Source organism: Phaseolus vulgaris, chromosome 7 (assembly GCF_000499845.2).
Source record: "Phaseolus vulgaris cultivar G19833 chromosome 7, P. vulgaris v2.0, whole genome shotgun sequence".
In the NCBI taxonomy this organism is placed as follows: Eukaryota; Viridiplantae; Streptophyta; class Magnoliopsida; order Fabales; family Fabaceae; genus Phaseolus; species Phaseolus vulgaris.
The window spans coordinates 9,620,799-9,642,973 of record NC_023753.2 but is presented as its reverse complement, the minus strand read 5'-3'; the positions used below and the strand labels follow the sequence as shown (position 1 = coordinate 9,642,973).

General features: G+C 32.8%; 2 protein-coding genes across 3 annotated transcripts; both read right to left on the bottom strand.

Moving 5' to 3' along the window:
• Positions 1-1,567: 1,567 nt before the first annotated feature.
• On the bottom strand, positions 1,568-5,506 carry LOC137828235 (uncharacterized). The gene is made up of 5 exons (XM_068634717.1): positions 4,905-5,506; positions 4,626-4,767; positions 2,705-2,790; positions 2,415-2,577; positions 1,568-1,894 (listed from the first exon to the last, which is right to left on the bottom strand). Exons 1-4 carry the CDS (start codon positions 5,166-5,168, stop codon positions 2,425-2,427), a joined length of 645 nt encoding a protein of 214 aa, XP_068490818.1. The 5' UTR covers positions 5,169-5,506; the 3' UTR covers positions 1,568-1,894; positions 2,415-2,424.
• A 1,190-nt stretch (positions 5,507-6,696) lies between these two features.
• LOC137827781 (uncharacterized) lies at positions 6,697-22,021 on the bottom strand. 2 transcript variants are annotated; one of them, XM_068634098.1, is made up of 13 exons: positions 21,780-22,021; positions 20,964-21,179; positions 20,737-20,892; positions 19,719-19,807; positions 18,507-18,612; positions 17,940-18,007; positions 11,718-11,795; positions 10,827-10,891; positions 8,898-8,964; positions 8,618-8,800; positions 7,831-7,887; positions 7,615-7,710; positions 6,697-7,048 (listed from the first exon to the last, which is right to left on the bottom strand). In XM_068634098.1, exons 2-13 carry the CDS (start codon positions 21,172-21,174, stop codon positions 6,914-6,916), a joined length of 1,311 nt encoding a protein of 436 aa, XP_068490199.1. In that variant the 5' UTR covers positions 21,175-21,179; positions 21,780-22,021; the 3' UTR covers positions 6,697-6,913. The 2 variants fall into 2 exon arrangements, with proteins under 2 accessions (XP_068490199.1, XP_068490200.1); XM_068634099.1 differs by having other exon boundaries at positions 21,556-21,990.
• Between the last annotated feature and the right edge of the window lie 154 nt (positions 22,022-22,175).

The window sequence follows — 22,175 nt, the reverse complement described above, 5'->3', positions numbered from 1 at the left end:
ATGTAATAACAGTAATAAAAAGTCAGTTAAAATTGTTTTTTTTAATATTTTTATACTCAATATATAAATTATATTCCTCATTATGCTGTATGGTGAATGCCACATGTGAGTATTTTATAATTTATTTACATGGTTAAATACTAATATAAGAAAGTAAGGATTCCCAGAATAAAAAAAAGTAGACAATGATAGGATATTTCTTATTAAGACTTCTTAATGAAACACCCATTAGGCCATTCTATTATGTACTCGTGAAAGTACACCCCATATAAATTAAAGTTAAAATTTTACCTTGAGATTTGAATTCTGGAACACAAGAGTATTCTACAATACATTATTTTTTATTTTTTTTCAATTTGTTTCACATGTTAGTTAAGGGTATTTGTTTTGAAAAAAAAAAATAGTTAAGAGGTTATGTCACATTTTTACAAATAAATAATATATATAAATAAATAATTTAGATTTATTTTATATAAATAATATTTTGCTTTAAATGAACATGGATATATAATTACTTTTTAAATAAGTAGAGATATGAATCTCACTTATTAGGAGCTTCTCCCTCAAGTATCACATTATGTGATTCAATATTATATAAACACATCTTGTCATCCATATTAAGATGATTTAGACTTCTTATGACAATCATCGTTCTAATAAGTCATTTGAGATGATATTCATATTTTTAGGATATATTCAACTCAAATGTACTCACATTACCATTTGCTAGAAATTGTATTGCAACAATTTGAATAGAAAGTCTCCTCCACCATTTGAAGGAGGTGTAGTCATTGTTATTGATGATCGATGTTTGCACTTTGTCAAACACCTTGTTACTAGTTTGACATCATCAGCATGCACAATCAAATACATATCCTAATTCAAATCAGTGTCACATGTATATACTTTCTAGGAATCGATAGAATATGTATTGCCGCATCATTGTCCACATAATCTGGACGATGACAAGACATGACTAACATCATATAAGGAACAACCTTATTCTTGTTTCATGACTTTGTTATTTTATTTAATAATTTAAATAACTAATGACTTTGTTATTTTATTTAATAATTTAAATAACTAATGACTTTGTTATTTTATTTAATAATTTAAATAACTAATATCATTTCAATGAATGCATGATATTGAGGAGGATCTCCGATATCATACAATACATGATTGACTATAGAGATGTGTACTCCAACAACATAATGCATTCTAATTAGCCCTGACATCATAAATGAAAGGATTGTTTACACCAAATGTCGAATGGAACAGGCTTTTGTATTTTAAAATTAAAAAAAATATATTGTACAATAACTTTTAATTCTTAATGAGATATTATGCTAGATTGTGACAAAAGTATTATGCGCTTATTTTATATGAATATTGTTATAATTAAAAAAATAATTTTGTACTAGGCGATTTACAAAAAATAAAATAAAATTCTATATTATGATAGTTTGTGACAAACGTATTGTGTGCTTATTTTATATAAATATTGTTATAATTAAAAAATTAATTTTGTATTAGGCAACTTACAAAAAATAATTAAAAAATGATGTATTTAAAATGTACAATATGAAATACATAAAAGAAAATATATTCCCTGTACATTCCAGAATACAAATTTCATAAGGTAAAAGTGAAATTTCAAATTATATGCGGTGCAGAATGATACCCTCCTTGTTGTTCTCATTGTACATTAAAAAAAACCATAGGGATGCATATCTGTACCTCTTTCCTGATTATATTCCAATAATAATAAAAGTAGATGATGATGAGAAAAAAAAAAATCCATGCACAATTTTCACAACCACAAAGAATTCCAACTTCTTGCTTCAGAGATGCAGAGGGATGGCAAGGTGCTCATGTCAGTCCAGATTGAGATCTGAGCATAATATTAACATAGTACTTATGAGGATCCAGATAGGTCCGAAACCTTTGGAGTGCAAGGTCATGGATACAGCAATATGGCAAATTTTAAAAGTTATAGAACTCAACACAGTCAGAATATATTTCATGAAATTAATCTAATATTAATATAAAATAAAATAAAATAAAAACACAAGAGAATATTCATGTTTTAAAAATAAGCACAAGTCATTATAAACATGATTAAATACAAAACATTTAATTACTATGGTATTCAAAATAGTATTATATGAAGTTTAAAAAAATAAAAGTATAAAAATATAAAATTACAATTACAAGCATCGAAGTGTTTATTCAATATCTGATATAAAGACATCTAATCTAACATAGTTCTGAGACACTATGGCTAGGCAACAATATTCACGTTGTTTGCATAAAAGACAAAGGGCTTGCCATGACTTATCAAGTAGCACACACTTCTAAAATATCTGTAACTCAGAACAATGATATTTTTTTAGAACAGAGAAATAACCAACCTGATAATTTCTACTGATTTTTCTTAGAACTGGGTGTTGAAAAGGATGATCTTGATCTGATTTTTTTTGTTTTGTTGGTATCTGCATTTGAACTTCTAATAATGAAAAGGAAAGTTTCAACAAACATGGCACCAACCAACCCCAGAATTCCTCCAGCAGCATTCTGGAAATAGAGACAAGACAGGAAGGAAGGAAGAAAAGAAATGAAATGAAGAGGAGATGAGAGCTCAAAACTAAAAAACTAATCAAGGATAAATGAATAATAATGAAAAACATATTTTAGACAGTACCATGGCAGGACTGTGATTAAACAAGGCTCTAAATGCAGCATATCCAATAAGATAGCCAGTAAACATGGTAACCACAACATGCAAACCTGGAAAAGTTAAAGAAAAAAATATCAAATAGAGCTCTACTTCAGAGAACAAACATTATATAAATATGTGACATAACATAAGAGATACCAAATGTGGCAAATGACATCCCTAGAAAATAGAGGAGAAAAACAGACTAAAGATTTCTGTCATCTAAACTGAACTTATTTCTTTGTAAGAGAAGGGAACTAAAGGGCTAACTTTTAATTAACATCACTACTCCAATAATCACCAAAGAAAGTCTTCCAGCATAAGAAAATTGCAGGTCTTGATTTATTGACTGACCGTCACCAGCGGCAAAGTCAGTATATGTTTTCATAAGGATTACAAGTTACCTTGGGAAAGGTAAACATAAAAATGAACTAACTAAAGCATAATTGAAGTTGCTAATTTAAATGATACTCAAAAGTTTGACTATAATCTTATATCTGCACAGCTTTTCAGTTTTCAACCATCAAAACTCTAGGTTTTTAACATTTGTTATGCAATTATAAAAAAAATCGCTTTTGAAATGACAAAAGAAATCATATTCAGTGTAATTTCTAATTGGATGACAATATAAATTTCTTTATACTGACAAAAGCTTGAAATTAAATTCTGTTATAATCATACAAATAAGGAGCAGATCCAATATAATCAAGAAAATATAAATTATATATGTACTAATAGCAATGTTTATATTTATTTCGGTATCATTTTTTATTAGAGGATATTAAATCTCCTCTATTAATTGTATTTATTCCTTTTTCCCAATATAAATAAAGCATCCATGTTGTCTAAAAAACACACTGTTTCAGCTTAATGTCTCTCCCCTATATTTAACAAACTCAAATATGAATATCTTGTGACTATGTATATAATAAGTGCTGTAGTCTGTAATATGTTATTGGCCACAGATAACTAACGTAATCATTAATCCATCAGTACCATACCATCAATAATAGCCTATCCCAAACAGAAATCAATTCCACTGAAGACAGGAAAACAGACAGAGAAGATCTCAGTATCAATGCCAGAAGAATATTTCTTCACATGTAGTTAACACTAACAAGCATTGGAAAAGAAAGGCTAGAGGCCATATCTATGCATGAAGTATCGGATATTCAATGTGTAACAAAAGATGAAAGTCAATAAAATGTAATATCTCCTTTTTACTTACCTATGCGTTTTTCTTTACTACTTTCATACAAACATTACGTTTTACACAGTCACTGTCCAGTTCAATTTAGAAACATAAAAATGTAAATATGTTACCATCGATGTACATAAAACAAACAATTAAACACAACATTAGACTGCACTCAAATTACATTTTTGCAGCAATACAAATCACTTTTGAATCCTTAATGAAAAAAAACAACAACTAATTACTAGTAAAAATTATAAGAAATTCCGAAGCCAATCTGCATTATAGTGTTTGATATTACTTGGTTCTGCAACAAAACCTGGTACTGCGAAATGAGACTGTAAAGCAAAACAACCTACCGAATCTAGCCAAAGGTGTTCAAACTAAATGAGCAAATTAAGCATCAGAGCTTGTTAGTTTAATTTTTGATTTGATACATTTTTAATTTTTGATTTGATACATTTTAAATGCTAAGTTTTTTACATTGTTAACAAATTAGAAACCGCTCTAGATATAATTTGTAAATTTGTTATGATAAAAATCAATATCTTGACATCAAGAGTGATTAGTGCAGTGTAATTATGATGAAAGTCAATATCTAAACATCGATAGTAATTAGCGCATTGTAATTAAAACTCATTTCGTATATGTATATGGTAAACTAGAGCTCGGCATAGTTCTTGTAGGGGACAGAAGTGAAGAAGAATTTACCAAACCCCAATTGATCCTTGTAAGAAGAGAATGGTTCCGGATCATCATCCCTAGGCGGTGCAATATCCTTCACAAGTTCTTGATACGCTTTCCGCTCCGCTAAATCTTCCAGCTTTTTCAGCCTCGCTTTCAATTCTTCACTCTTCACACCAATAACAATAGTAAACATAAAATTGAATCGACCAACAAATTTTGGAGCCAAAGAAACATGAGGTAATCATGATCTAATGGAATTGGAAATTGGGAACTTGAAACAGAGAGTAGGGATAGAAAACTAACCTTCTCTCTGGGCTTAGGGCTGCAGAAGACGAAACGAGTGCCCGAAAAGAGTCGGGTCAAGTCTGGTCTGGATGATGGATCAGAAGCCATCCAAACAGCGCGAAGTGGGGCGTAGGGCACCTCCGATTGGAGGAGCAGGTCGGAGGATGTTTGGCGAAGTTCATCGGAAAGAGTAGAGTCTTTCGACGCACCGGAGAGAAAAACCCGAATCGAGGATGTGGTGGATATAACTAACCCGACCCGGTTTGACTTGTCGGTACCCATTGCTGGATTCTCTGCTACCACTGTCTCCCGCACGCCATTCGCCAGTTATATACTCTCTTACAACCAACAAACCTAAGTTCAAAAAGTACACCGGTGACGCAGAGCTAGAAATTTGGTCGCGGAGAGGGTGCGTGCCGGTGGGTGGCGGTGAGGTTATGGTTCCGTGTGAGTTGAGTGGGAGAGAATTGGGAAACGGAATCTGAGTCGAGATGAGATGGGTGGGGCTGGACAATTGGGTTGGGCTGGGTCTAAAATGGGGTGCGGAGAGAGATGCGGGGATTGTGCTTAGTAAAAAGACGTTAGTGGACTATCGTGTCCATCACGGATTCAGTCAGGCCATTTCTTTCTGCACACTCCATATTTTCCATATGTACCTCCATAGGAGTGATAAAAAGACCAAACAGTCCCCTTGCCGTTGTCACCCCCCTTGCTGTCACCAACCCCTTTGTTTGGGTTTTGTCATAGAGATTAAAATAAGAAAGTATTTCATATTGCATAGTTCAAAAGTTTTATAATATTTTGTCATAAAAAAAACTTTTCGATTGTTTAATCTAGAAGAAAGTCCCAAATGTACAATTTAAAAAAAAATCATACAAAAAATAATAATTTTCAAATTTCATAATCTAGAATTAAATAAAGCTTTTGAATTACACAATTTCGAAAATAAAAAAAGTTTTAAAATTATCCAAAAATAAAAGATTGAATTTTAAATTATATAAGTTTTTTTTTTATGAAAAAAAAATTGCGATGCATAATCAGAAGTCATTTTTATAAACCACAAGGAAAAAGAGAAAAAAAAATATATTTATTGAAGGACTGAAAATTATGAGGTTAAAAAATAATGTCATTCAATCATCAGGCAAAACTTTGATCCATTGCCAAATTTTACTATTTTAGTAGGTGGGCAGATTTGGCCGTGGATTTGTCTCACTTGACAACTCAACAAATAAAATATCCATTGACAAGTTTATTTATTTAATTACAAACTTTCATATAGTATAAATTTTGTTATAATTAGAAGTCTAATTACGTTTAGATATGTTCATATTCCAAAATCTTATCTTATAAAAGAAAGAAAGTTTGGGTAAAATCTGCCTACAAAATGTTAGTTTATAAATATACATGAAATCAAATAAAAAGCTAATGAACATAATGAAATATTTATAATTAATAATTGATAAACAAAATGTGATTGAATAAAATTAGATGAATACTTTTATAATCACTTAATATTTTGAAAAAAAAAACATTAAATCCCGATATGATTCATATTGTGATTGAATAATATATCACAAATAAAAAACAAGCTAAATGTATATTTAAAATATTGTAATCCAAAAAGAAAAGTATTCACCGATCTATCCCAAAATTAAATAAGAAACAATGGAATTAACTCTTATCAGTATTAGCTAAACAATTGCGGTAAATATAATTATTTTGGGTTTTAGCAGAAGTTTTCATTTAAGAAACAGTATCAGTTGAGAGACAAATGTTGAGCATAGGAGTAAGTGCACCATAAAAGCAAGAATGAATGACAAGATCAACAAAGACATTTCACCCTTTTTCAAATCTTGAAATGCATAAGAAATAATAACATAGCAAAAAAAATCACATTCATGTAACTGCAAGCAAATTCCCTGTCAAACCAAAGCCATCTCACTGTCAAACGTAGTATTAGAAAATACATTTCCTTCCAGAAGTTATTATCTATCTATAGATGTCAGGAAGTAGGAACCAGCTCTTCTTCATGTTTGAACTGAAATATTGCTCTTGTTCTCTGAAGAACTTTGTTTCCTTTCTGCTTGCAGAGACCGGCATAATGATTCAAGTTTTTCTTTCTGATTTTTTGTTTTCTCCAATTGTTTCTTCAAGCGCTCACGCTGCTCAGACAATAATTTCGTAAATTTCATAGATGTTGTAGATAAGTTATTTTATGAAAAAACATTAATACTATGAGCAATGAAAATGCCAAAAAAATCAGTGTCCGAAGCTTAATGAAATATAAATAAAATATATACAGCATTATAAAAAAAAAAAGCTTAACCAAGAAACATTTTGTGCAGCAATTTTTCTAACATTTCAATACATGAAATGTTGGAAGCTTTCATCCTGTGAAAAACAAAGGGCTTAGAGGTGGATTACAAATTCACTCAGTGAAGCCTTAGCAGGGAACTAAAAAATTGTGCGTTAACAAACAGAGCATGATTCATATCTATGCATCCGCTTAAAGGAGAGTGCTACAGAAAATGGCATGTAATAGATGTTTGAAACATGCTAGGGTACATGAGCATCTTGGGTATCTTATAATTTCTCCGGGTACATGCATATGTTAGTGTGTATAACACAATTGAGGCCAATTAATCTCTTTATCTTTGTCTCTCTTTCTTAATTCTTATAACATGTTAAAATGGTAAATGCTCAAGAACAGGAAACATAAACCATATACCTCATCAACTAACTCTATAAGTATAACATCAGACTTCTCAGATTTACTCTTCAAGAATTGATTCTCCTTCTTGAGTTCCTTGATTGATTTTGCCATCTGGTTGTTAACCACAATAAAGGAAAAGATAGGACTTTAGAATTACAGTCATCCGATATATGATTAAGAAAAAATTACTAGTCTTGAACAAGTAAAATATGCAAGAGAAATTATGTTTACCTTCTCAATCTCTTGTTTGAATGTTTCAAAAATCTCATTGCTCTTTGACAAGGCTTCCTGAAATTCAATGCATGTGTCAAGCACGTGTGATCAGAATAGTGTATGAATGGGGAGATCGGCCTCAGGACATTCTAAAAGAGGCCTTGAGCAAGAAGCAAAGCCAAAGCCAGAAAAAGAAACCAAAAAGAGAAGCCAAGTTTTACAGTTTAGTTAAACATTTTTATAAGCACTTACAAAAGAAGAAAATAAATTAAGCTTATCCTGTAAGCTAAAATTAGTTTATAACAAGTTAAATCAGCTTTTCAGCTAAATGATCTTTTAAGCTTGTTATCCAAACAGCCCAGATGTACTCAGGAAACAAAGTTATCAATGACATGCCTAAAAGCAAACAGTTGAAAGGAGGGTCAAGTCAGTCAAATAAAGACCAGAAAATAGCATGTGCGGAAACAAGAATGATCTTTGTCTTGCACCAGTTGACTGAAAGAGAATCAGAAGATACAGAGTTTGTGTAAGTTTTTAAAAATTATTAATATCTGGGAAAACAAAACCAAGCACAAATAACTACAAATATACGATCTTCATTTGTGTCAATTGTCATAAAAATAAAGAAAGGATGTGAAACCAAAGTCACGATTAGAGCAAGACATTTATGAATCCAACCACAAATTGTTACAAATTACAAATATTTAGCAAACCAGGACCTTAATGCAAACAATGAGCACGTTGTAGCAAAAGAGGCTATACATTTAAATTATGACAAATAAAAAAATGAGAATAAAAATAAAACCTGAAATTGTTGGAATTTTTCTCCATCAGTTGTCAGCTGCAATCGTAAACTCTTTTCAGTTGCTAATAACTGAGATACTTGTTCTGCATATAATTTTATCTGTGATTGTTCCTGAATCAATTTTTCTTCGTGTTGCTTCATTTTTAAATCAGAAAGCTGTAGTTCCAAAGACTTTTGCTTCAACTGTTGAAGAAATACAACATTAAAGTGAATAAGTTCCAAGAGTTTATAAACACAACTATATCATCAATGTCAACCACAAGAAAAGAAAAACCATCACCTTCTGTGCATATTGTTGCTCAGAGAGGTCATATTGTTCAGCAAGCTGCTTTAGCTTGTTTCTTAACCTGTATTGAAATTTAAAGCAACTTATTTTGTGTTCATCACAAACAATTAGAGGACGGAGAGGGATCAAATCACACCCGATACAATTATTACCAAATTTAACACCGATTAATATTTTCTATCGGATAATGTTTTTTCAAGATTCACCATTAGATTGAAAATTCCTTTTGCAAAGATTATAGATACAAAATTTATATTACTACAATTATTTAATATCTCCTTTATATAGATAAAAATCGACACAATGTATACTATTTAAAATATAATAAAATATGAATCACTTTATCACATTGTTATTGTTGTTCTTTTTTAACAAAAAATGAAATGGTAATCATGATGATGTGAAAATATAATTTAAAGGTTGGATAGGAAAAATTATTTTTATATAAAGTTATTGAAAGTGTAATATTTACTAAAAGTTACATTAATGCAATATTTGATCTCTACCATTAGAGAATCCATCTATAAACATTGCCCGCATTGCTTATTGTTTTAAACAGAGCAAATGTCTAATGGCTACTATGGGAGTTACATATTTTTAGTTTAGACTAAAAGTTCCTTTCACATAGATCATAGATACAGAATTATATATTAATATAAAATTATTTGTTGTATCGTTTATATATAAATCAATGTAATGTATACTATTCAAAATATGCTAAATTATGATTCATTTGATAATCTTGTTATTGCTGTTTAATTTTACAAATTTGAAATGGATAGTCATGATATGAAAATATAATTTAAAGGTTAGTAAAATTCACTTTTTATATATTAATGATGGGGTAATATTTAGGAAGAGTTACTTCAGTGTAATTTGATTTTTGACCTTAGAGGATCCTTCTATAAACAAACATTGCAGATCAAATGTATAGTAGCTATTCTTGGGAGTTTTGGGAGCTAAATATTTTAATTCCCCATTAATGTAAATCAATCTGAAATTATTATAAATAATAGGTACTGCTGAGTGCTTCTAACACTAAAGCAATCTAATCAAATTATTGTTACCCAGCACAGCAAAACCCAATAATTGATAAATCAAGAACATGGGCAACTACGGGACAGGGGAGGTCAGATGAAGCAGGTGTAGACAAAAGCAATATATAATTACTGTAGAGTATTATATGAACATAAATTGCTTTAATACATAAAAGTTTGATACCGTTGACACAATGTATAACAATATTTCAGGTTCCAAGATATTAGCAAGAAATTTGCAGGTAGCCTTTTTTTAGATTTCCCACGGGTTGCAAACACAAATGTAATTATGTAATAACAACTTACTAGTTAGCAGTTTGGCCCTAAATTACAGAGTTTGATATCCAAGTTTTTCTTTCAAAAAGACACTAAGAGTACATGTTTATATTCTCATTGGTGGCCAACAAAATTATGTTGTGAAAATAGCATTTAAGAGTACCAAAGAAAAAGTCTACAGTGACATTACCATCTATAGTGATGAACCAAAAACATCAAACCAAACACAAATGGAAATGAAGATTTAGCTTAGTAAGGAAAAGGCAGTCAATAAATTGTCTTAAAGATTACCTTATGCAAGAGGTAGCAGGCAATAAAACATATGAAGTCAACACAAAGTTTATTGAAAAATAGCAAGAAGGAAAGCAATAGCACAGATGGGAAAAATAATGCAACCCGAACAAATTAATAACCAAAATAATAGGATTGGCATTCTAGACAAGCATTGCAGAGAAATTGATAACCTATAGGCCCAGAAAATAATACCATATGGCAAAATAAAATACTGAAGCATCAACATATGTGTTATATGTATAGCTGAAACATATATATTTTCTGATACATTATGGAAAACTATAAATTTTACTTTCACAACTTGTCAGGGTCTTACATGTCATTCTCTTTAAGCTGAGAAAGGCATTCATCTTTTCGTTCTTCAAGTTTATTGCTAACATCCTGTAGCAGAGGGAAACTAACCTTAATGGAATGAAAAGCAGGAAAATTGAAGCATATGATGCAATCACCAAAATCATCTTAGAAGAAAACAAGCATAATTTTCTGAGGTTATAATAAACACTGAAACATATATTCTACCAACCTGAAGCATAAGTCAACTGATTATAGAAGGAAAAACATAACAGATACAGTAATTTATGGCGATTTTAAGTTCATTTAAGAAAGATTTGATAGACAATGCTATAACCATGGACCAGCTAGAAGAGATATTTCTTCTTGTATTCTGAGATAAAATTCATCAATTTCCAACCTTAATGCAGACATTTAGATTTACGGATAAGTGCCCACAGTATCACTTGCTTTTCCATATAACTTAGCCATAATTAAGTCAAAGAGATTATAATAAACATGAACAAAGGGTACCAAAAAGGGGCAGATAAGGTATCCTCCATAACTAAGTACTATACAAAGAAAAGACAGCTAATGTTTTATATCCATGTGCAACCGCCTCTGCATATCTTTCAAGAGATACTGATCTAAGGAAATCACCCACACAGCACCAAAGAGATAGCAAGAAAAGAACCATATTACATGGCAAATCTAGAAACATGAAATCCTCCTTCAAAATAAAAGATTTTATTCCAACCAAGTTTCAGCCTATTTTGTTGAGTACTAATACAATACAATTAATTAGAAATAACATGACAGTTTTCATAATCACTTAAAACCACATTCCACCAATAAAATTTCAATAATGAAAGGATACCCACTGCACACTGATCATAATATCATACATTCTTATTTCTAAACAAGACAATGTTCAAACCTTGATTGCATCTTGAAACTTGGCTGACAAATCCAGCCTTAAGTTTTGCCCCTCAGTTGATACACGCTTGCATTCTTCCTGAAAATGATAGAAAAATCTTGATCATTTTGTTAAAAAGCATCATGATGTAGATTTTAAAGTAAGATGAATCAGAACCCAGCCATAGTATTTCATGATGATAATTAGAAACAGATTAAAAAATAAAATATAATAAACCGGAGAAAAAAATCACATGTAGCCATTTTCTAATGAGATGACTTTTTTCCAGGATAGAAAATTATATATTATTATGAAGAAGAAGGGGTAGGTACAACTAGGGCAGGGTTTCAAATAATGAACTACTCAAGCATGCAACAAGACTGCCTAGTCTCTCCACATTGCAGAAATAGCAAATACGTGTAACAGTCATGAAGCAGCATGAACAACAATACTGAGGACCATAAAGTTCAGAGGAAAAGAGACATTCTGAAAGATGCAACCATTCTGCTCCACGTCAATCAGGTAAATGAAAGTACTAAATTCACTTCATAATGCCATGAAATAGAGCTTTAACATTGTTACAAAAACCTTAATGACAAATCAACATGAACTGCCCCAAAGAGGAAGGACACACTAAATGTCAATCCCTAGAGATCTCTCCTTTTACAAAACTTTTTATTCTAACACTGCTAATTCCTCTTATGATGAGCAGAACAGGTCAATTACTAATATATTCCTTCTTTGGTATTGGGAGAATAAAATTTTATGCTGATTAAATGTCCTGATTTTGAGGAAATTAAGCATGTGATGTTTAACATTAATGTTAACAGTTCTCTGGGCCAGATGGTTTTGGTGGTTCTTTTTATCATGCTTGCTGGGATATTATTGGCACTGATGTTTGTAACACTGTCAAGTAATTCTTCATATACAGTTGGATTTGGCCAGGAATGAATTGTAATGTTGTTTCCCTGATTCCTAAAATTCCTGGAGTTGATTTTATTCAGAATTTCAGATCTATTGTTGTGGCCAATTTTCACTTTAAAATCATTTCCAAAATTCTGGCTGACAGGTTGGCTGTTATTGCTTTTAAGATCATCTCTTCCAATCAGTATAGTTTGTGCAAGACAAACATATTTAGGACAGCATTTGTGTTACCTCTGAAGCTATAAATATGTTGTCTAAGAAAGTAAAGGGGGGAGCATTGCTTTTAAGATTGATATTCATAAAGCCTTTGATACGCTTAACTAGGATTTCTTGCAATTGGTTCTAAAGCAGTTTGGTTTGCATGAAACCTTCTCTAAATGGATCCAGGTTATTCTTTCTTCAGTTATGCTATCTATTAGAATAAATAAATGGTAATATGGCTAGGTTTTTTCCTTGTGGTAGAGGTGTCCGTCATGGAGACCCTCTCTCCCTTTTGCTTTTTTGTCTTGTTGAAGAAGTCCTGAGTAAAGGGATCTCTCACCTTATATCCTGCAAAAAGATGCTTCCCATGGCCGGTCCAAAAGATTGAGTTTCTTTCTCATGTTCTTTATGCCGATGATATTCTTCTTTTCTGCAGGGCTGACTATAGGACTGTAACTGATCTTATGATGTTCTTACATTCTTATGGTACATCTTCGAGTCAATACATTAACTATGCTAAAAACATTTTTTTCGTTGCAGGTGATTATGTTAGCTTTGTTAGAAGAGTTAAGTCTATTCTTAAGTGTAGAGTGTTGTTAAAATCACGACTACAGTAGCATACTCGCACGATTCAGCGAGTTTGGAGGCCAAGCCGAGGTGACTCGGACGGCGGATCAGAATCGGAGATCGACAGAGCTTCTCGATCCTCTACTCGCCAGGTCGTCGCCGCTGGTCACTCACTCTTCTTTGTTACATTCTTCTTTTCCCTTCTACTGCTTCCTGGTAGCCTTGTTTTATAATGGGAGCAAGCAGTGAGGGTGCAAGAAAAGGATTTCCTTGGATAATTAAGTGTATTAAACATTTCTGAATTTATTAATTATTTTATATATTAATATTTTATGAATTATGAATCTATTTTTAGTTGTGTAGTAATTGTTACGAGTCAAGTTATGATTTTTATCTCATTTCCGATCCTCGAGTTTAACAACATCATGGGCCTAACCTTTTGTTTATCTTGGTGTCCATATTTTTGTGGGTGCTCCTAAAACCCGATTCTTTTTGCCGCTTGCAGATAGAGTCAAAATTTTGCCTCTTGGAAAGGTAAAGCTTTGAGTATGATGGGTAGAATTCAGTTGGTTAATACTGTTATTACTAGATTTCTCTCCTATAGCTTCCATGTCTGAAAATGGCCTCTTAGTTTGCTTAAACAAATTGATCAGTGGGTCAGAAACTTCACTTGGAGTAGAGATACTTTAAAGCAAGGTTATGTCATTGTGAATTGAGTTAAGGTTTGTTCTCCTAAAACAAATAGTGGTTTCCAGGTTACTAATTAGAAGATTGTTATTTTTAGACCTTCTCCATATGGCCAAGTATTAAAGATTTATATGATTTGGTCCTTGAAAATACTTCTTGGACCGTGGGCCCAAGGAATAATGTTAATTTCTAGAATGACCTCTGGTGCTCTCCTAGATGTTTATCCTTGATTATAGGTGTTCCTTATTTTGATAGGTTAGAGCTTTCTTCTAAAGTCTCTGAGGCTTGGAATGGGAGTTCTTGGTCTCTTCCCTCGCCTTTGTTTGATATACCTTAGTTTTCGAGATTGAAGAATATTATTATTTCTTAGGTTAAGGATGTTCCTAATTGGATGGCTGAGGATTCTGGCATTTTGAATCAGAAGTTTGCTCGCCTTTTTTTCTCCCCTTCTGGAAACATCTGTGATTGGGGTAATATTATTTGGTCCTCTTCCATTCCCCAGCTAAATCCTTGGTTTCATGGAAACTCCTTCACAATAGGTTGCCTATTGATCTTCACACTCAGCATAGATAGGTGGTTTTATGCTCCTTGTGCTCTTTATGTAAATCTAATGAGGAGTTTATTTCTCATCTCTTTTTTGAATGCTCTAATGGTGTGTATGTTTGGACTTGGCTCCAACAAGTTTTCCTTAGGATGCCTTTTTCTTCTTCTACAGACCTTATATCTTTTATTAAGTATGTCGGGAGCCCTCTTGTGAAACATATTAGACTTGCTGCTATTTTGTTTTTCAGTTTGGATGAGGAGAAATTATTCCAGGTTTCAGCAAGAGATCAATACTCATTTCGCCATTGATTCTATTAAGAGCTACATTAGAATGTTACATAAATCTTCAAATAAATATATGTATAATGATATATCTGACTCTATCTTGAAGTTCTTTGGTATCAGTACTAGGCCTGGAAAAGTCTCCAAGCCTACCCAAGTTTTATGGAGTTTTCCTCTTGTTGGCTGAATTAAAGTCAACATTGATAGTCCTACTAGAGGTTCCCCTAGCAACTGCTTGTGTTGGTATCTTTAGAGAGAGTATGGGAAGTTTGTTGGTGGTTTTACTTCTTTCCTTGGGATCCAATCTTCCCTCTTTGTAGAGTTTATGGGAGATATCATTGCTATGGAGCATGCGAAAGAGACTGGTTACATGCGTTTGTGGCTGGAGAGTGATTCTACCTTGCTTTTTCTTCCAGACATCTTGAGTAATAGGCTTGAGTATGTTTGGTATAACTGTATGTCATCTAGCATTTCTTTAGGTTCTTTCCACAATAGGTATAAACTCCCTATGTATCGTTTTACTTAGGTTGTTCTAAGGAGTTTTCTTTGTATTTCTTTGCAAAAAAAACTAATAAAATCATAAGATTGAATATTTAATATCATTAAAAGCTAAAATCATCTATTCTTGTAGTCTAATACCAAAGAATATGAAGCAAAATTTTAATATCAACTTAAGGAACATAAAACTACAACAAAAGTTCAAGCAAAATTGTGGAGTTGATGGTGCCACCCTCATGGGGAATTGAGAACATCAACACTGAAAAGAAATAAAGAAACTCACAAATCAAATGTGTGATGCGAACCATGTAACTTTGCAAGGAGATTTAGGTTGAAATGTATAACTTACTATTATTATTATAATAAAAATATATATTGAAGGTATATTGTGGTTCGGTTTGGTTTGGGTCGGCTGAAAATTCAAACCACAAACCTAACCACTCGGTTCTTAGAAAAAAAAACCCAAAACAATCCAAAAAAATTCAGGTTTTTTCTGGGTATCGATTATTTGGATTAGTTTTCGGTTTCTTTTATCAGTTCGGTTTTGAACACCCTAAGGTTGTTGTATGAGAATAACAGAAATAGTCAAGTTTTTAGGTATTGTGATGCTAATTGGGCAAGTTGTCCTATAGAGTATTATGTATCCATTGGAGAAAATCTTATTTCTTAGAGGATAAGAAACAAAATGTTGTTGCCCATGAAGTGCCCAAACTATGGCTTTACCTACATGAAAACTTGTGTGGATGAAACAAGTTTTACAAGACTTGAAATTTGGTGAAGTCGAACCGATGAAATAATATTGTGATAATCCGGAAGCCCTTCATATAGTCTCCAATCCAGTGTTTCATGAAAAAACTAAACACATTGAAATTGATTGTCATTTTATTCAAGAAAAGTTGTTATCCAAGGAGATAAGAACTGAATTTATCAACTTTGGTGATCAACTTGCAGATATTTTGACTAAATACCAGTGTTATCGATATCGGATAACGGATCATAACGGAGACCCCATAAATCCTTTATAAAGTTATAACGGAAAGCATAACGGGTTATGGCGGAAGGTGTTGTGGCGGAGATAAAAAAAATATATTATGGATTGCAACAAGTATAATGTTTTAAATGGCCAAAATTAGGGCCAAAAAAACTAATTTTAAGTAGGTTTTGAACTCTTAATTAGGTTTAACAGCTCATGTTGGAATGGGCCAAAGGCCCAAACTTGATTTAAGTAGGTTTTGAACTCTTAATTAGGTTTAATAGTTGATGCACCTGCAGCACATTCAAATTTTATTTGAATAATTAGGGTTTAGGGTGGCATAGATAAAATGATATGCTGTTGAGAATAGTTATATATGTTTTACATGGGCCTAAAATAGGCCCATAAGCCTAAAGTTAATTAAGCTGGCATGTTTAAATTAGGGTTTCCCAGCTGCACACCACCTACCCACTACACTCAGTATTTAAATTTTAGGGTTTTTATTACGTTAAAGCTGAAATGGGCCTTTGGCCCAAATTTCTGTTTCCTAAAACTAGGTTTAGGTCTTCCGCAGCCCTTCTTCAGCAGCCGCAACCCTTCTCCGTGTCGTCACAGCGTGCGGAGCCGCCGTCGCCGCCGCCGCTGCCACCATATTTTTCCGATATTTTGGATATTTCCGATATCCGTTAGCACTCCGACATGGCCATAGTGGCCGCCATGGGCCACCATGCAAAATCCGATTCGCCACCGCCTTGTTGTGGCGGTGGTCAGGAAAACCGCCACCGAAATCCGCCATGGCGACGCCATGGCCGATAAGTGATAACACTGCTAAATACTTTAGAGGACCTCGAATTTAGTTTATAAATTCAAAGCCTGATGCATAGAATTTATATGCCCTAGCTTGAGGGGACTTAAGGATGGAAATATGAAAAAATGTCTAAGAGATCTTAATTATCTCTTAGCTGATCCACTCATTTATATGGGATCTTGCATCAGTAAAATTCTAAAAAAGATTTGATGATCTGCAGATAAGTGTCAGATAGGTAATATAAAAGATGAGTTAACCTATTGCAACAAATCAACCCCTTCACATAAGTTAAGCACTTCTAACAAAGGGGAGGAGTGTTGAATAATGAGTATCTTCTATTATATAGCTTTTATAGAGTTGCTTTTGTTATATCAAGTATGTCAGGCTGTAGCCTTTATTGTTGATTTCTCAGAGTTGTACTTTCAATTATTCAAACTTTGCATATATAAATATACATCACTGGGGAGCAAGACAACACAATGATTTTCCAAAATCTAAAATTCTCAACTCTTTCTGTATACAAAGGAATTTGCTATCCTCCAGACTAAATTTTTCACTACCGTCTCGAATAGATAGAACTTCTTTTATTGAAAAACTAGTTCCAATCAGGGAGTTTAACTTCCCAGCAACATTTGCAAAAATCAGCAGACCTCAATTGCATATAAGAAAGAAACAAAATTGAGGTATATAACTTCCACATCTAGGAGTAGTTATATATTATAAAATCAGTTTAAGAGGTAACAGTCCAATAGAAAAATACCATCAGCATTTTATTTTGACGTTGTAATTCTCTACACAATGACTCAAGCTTATCTCGGATCGCAAGAGCTGCAAAAAGAAAGGCAAATGTTGATGAACAAGTACTAGCATCAATGTGGCTACAGATTAGATGCTGCCATTTAAAGATTCCAAAAAGAGTCTTAGATATAGTGTTTTAATTGATACTATTTCAATAAAAAGTGTCAAAACAACTCAAAAGTCTACCCAAACCTCCAGCAACCTAACCCACACCATCAAAAGGAAAACTTGTATGTTTAAATGGTCATTTTAGTGAAACAACTTGAGGAGTACACTTACTAGTACAAGAGAAATGGTGCACGTAAAATAAAAGGAAAGCCAATAGAGAAAAACACAATACCAATAGAAGATATTATTTGATTGCTCAATTACAGAGCTAATTGATTAATAGAGTGAATATTCCCTAAATGCCAAGGTATTACTTTACACTGGCATAAATAAGAACTCCAAAAATTTGATTAGAATTTTCACAGATGCTTTCCATCCAAAACTTTATAAAACAGCAGTGGTCATATTCATTGCAACATACCTGCATCTCTTTCTGCTAACACTTGTTGATAATTGAGTGTAAATTCTAAAAGCTCCTTCTCTGATTTAAGAGTACGCTTTGCACTTTTTCGCTTTTCACCAGTTTCCTGACAAATTAAGAAGCTCAACTATTCAGTCTCTCCTAGATGTAGTTTCATATACTCATTGTGACATGACAAAAGAAAGAAGACAAATTGGCTCATGTTGATAAAAAGGAGATAAATATAGTTCATTCTATCACATTTTTAATTCAAATACAATATGCAAAACAATCCTTTATACTTACTGAGACACTGAAACGAATGAGGTAATCACATTAATGACTCTGCTCATTTTATAATGAGAAAAAAGAGGGTTTTCTACAAAGCTTTCTGGATATTGACCAAGCATAATGTATACATCAAAAGTATATTAGACTCTGTATTCAACCAGTGATTGCGCAAAACTAGCAGTACCACAACGGATGTTTTTGTCTGATTTTGATGTACTCACTGAACTCAACGTGACCTAAATTGTTTGATGTGGAACAATTGTGATGCTCCATCCAAATTCTCTATTCAATTCAATAGAACCTAATCTAGCAACTAGTCCGATCTATATGTACAATCAGAGTATATTAACTTACCTCCTTTACAAATACACTGCTATAAACAAACTAAAGAGCTAAAGCATTACAAAATGTCCTATCATTCAGAAATTACAATGGATATTGTTTATGAAGTCTAAGCTATAATGTGTTGACCTAACAAGGATAACCTAACACTTGTTTAAAACATTCTTCCAAATCCTCCACAAACTTGTCTATACCATTCTCACAAAGATAACCTAACCTAACAACTCCAGAATTAATCTGCACAGCCTCATTACCATTCTTTAAGGGGGAGAAAGTACATTATACTTGTAAAGTCAGACCCTAACAATTTAAAAAATGTTCAATTTTTTTATCATAAAGCAAACAGTATTGCTCTGCTTATTTTCAGTAAACCTTGCCAGTCCAAGCTAATTCCTACCAGACCCAATGCCCAAAAGGCTAGTTGTGGGTCAAATAAGTTATGTCAGTTGAACAGTCAAGGACATTTTTAATCAACTGTTCAAAATAAATAGCAAAATTTATGAGCCAGAGGAAACACACACAGACTGAGAAATATATGGCAGAAAAGATATGCAATAATTCATTAGCGTATATAGAAATTAACAGAGATAATTGACTGACTGATTTTTTGTTTTTTGAAGAATCAACAGTCTCTGATGAACACACATTCTTTACAGGCAATGCTTTTGTCTCCAAAGGTACACCAGTTGCTGCAAAAGCAATTAGCAACAACACAAACACCATGTCAAATACTCAAAGAAAAAACTAGAAGACAACAGTAATTCAACATAGAGATCTAAAATATAGTATATGATCAAAATAATCCTTATAATAATAAGTAGGGCAAGTTGACCCCAACCCCCTGAGACAGATTTTAAGATGACGTAAACCTCATCTGCTCTTAATTCTAATATATTATGGTATTAGGTTCTATCCCAATCCTAATATTACAGTCACCCAAAATCAGAAGTGTCCAATACTGCAAATTTCACACTTCAGGTGTCCAATCTTGAGTATAAGGGAAGTGTTACATCCCACGATGGGTAGGAATATGATCAAAGTCCTACTTAAAATGATATGGGCAATCCTCCTATGATCTAGCTTTTACAATCAAGTTATGCCCCGTCTGTTCTCAATTTTAATATGGTCAATATAAACTTTGGAGGCCATAACAAAGAGAATACCCAGTTCCACATAATATGGAGACTGTTCAAAGTTTGAACTAGAAAACTAAAGACAAAGAAGGATTACAAGGTTTTCCAGTCACATTCAGCATACACACACAAAGGCCAATAAGGAAGCCTCCAGTTTTGAAATTTGTGTATACATGATGGCAAGTTGCACCATCGAATACAGAGGCATTTTAGAAATCATTAGGCAACCAGGGACTGTTAGTTCCATTTAAAGGAAAATACATATGCAAAGAAGAAAATTTTGCACAGGACATGTACAGATAGTATCTATAAGCGAATGAAAGAGTTATACTCAATAGTAAGGAGTCCAAAAAAGAAACCTGTCTTTACTTTAGTCAAGATCAATCCGTTACTCATGTAATTCCATGAAACTAAACAAATATTAGCATGTAGCTACTAGTTAGAAAATCTACAAAAAGGGACGCAAAAAGGCTTAGTATAATTACATCCATCTGAACTTTGACATTCTCCTTGATGTGTCTCCTTTACCTCACAGCATCTGGATGGTGGAGACTTAGAAACAGAAACAGCAACAGGAGGTGTACTCTGTACACCTTCATTTTGCTGCGCACAGCTACTAGAGGAAATCTCCACCGAGCAGTCTAAGGCATCAAAACTGAGTGCATTAGATAGTGGAACATGAAAAAAAAAATTGATCACTGATCTTGCTTACCATCATTGGTTTGAAATTCTTTTGCTCCCATGTCATTTGATAGTTCATTAGAATGAATAAGGTCGGATGAACCATCATCCTTGTAACTATTCAGAGGCTTCTCTTGTTCAGGAGTTGGAGTTGCAGGAGCAAGAGGCTCGGTAGTACTCTCAACAAACCCATCTGGCAACGAATCAACTTCAGGAAGCTGATTTGCATCTGGATTCTGCATTTCACCTACACCTCAAGCACCCTTAGAATTATTTAACTACAATTAAATGTTAAATTGTTTACAAAAATACTGGGAGGACAGGTAAATCACAGTCGCAATAGTTTTTAAAATTCTACTAGCATCTACAATCACATTGCAGAATTCTTTTGTATTCTTATTATAATTATAACAAGCAAAGACATTGTCTGTCAGAACCACCTAAACTAAATCTTCAATAAAATTCTAACAAGTAAAAAACAATATTGCATGAATCTCAAATCGAATCCCTTAATATATATATCAAACAAAGAAACGCCCTTAACAGACCCACGACACAAAACTAACCCAAAAAAGTTGCCGAAAAACATATTTAAAAATGAGGAGAGGAATAACTTCACCCACGTCATTTTTTTTCTGAAATAACGAAAACATTTTCCGCTACGACACCGAACAAAACACGCTCATCGTCGTTTGAACCAACAAATTGAAGATTGAAGAAAGTGGGCGCATGTAGGGCAAATAGCTCATGTGGAAGAATGAATTATGTGGGTGATTAAGAATTAGAGTAAAAATGAAAACTTTAAAAGAAGAAATGGAATAGGGAAAGGGGAAATCGAAGGGAGTACCTAGCAGGAGGCAGAAAATGGAAGTGGAAAAAAACGAAGGGAGAAAATGTATTGTCTGAGGAGCTGAGGAAGGATCCAACAGTGGGTGTGGGTGTGGTAGTGGAGCTCCAGCGAACACTTTCAATCCACCTGCTCTTCTCTTTCTCACACCAAATTTCGCTTTTCCTTCTTCTTCAATAAATTTGCTACCTAGGTATAACTACTAAGCCACTCTCTTTTTTCACTGTCTATGCTTTAAATATATTAAAATTTCAAAATGACACATTTAAATCTTTGGATACACAAGAAATTATAAATTTTATTTTTTTCTTTGAAATTTAAGATATTATACAAGATCCTATTTTTTTTTAATTTTAAGGCTCTCATCATATTATATTTTCATTATTTTTTTATAAA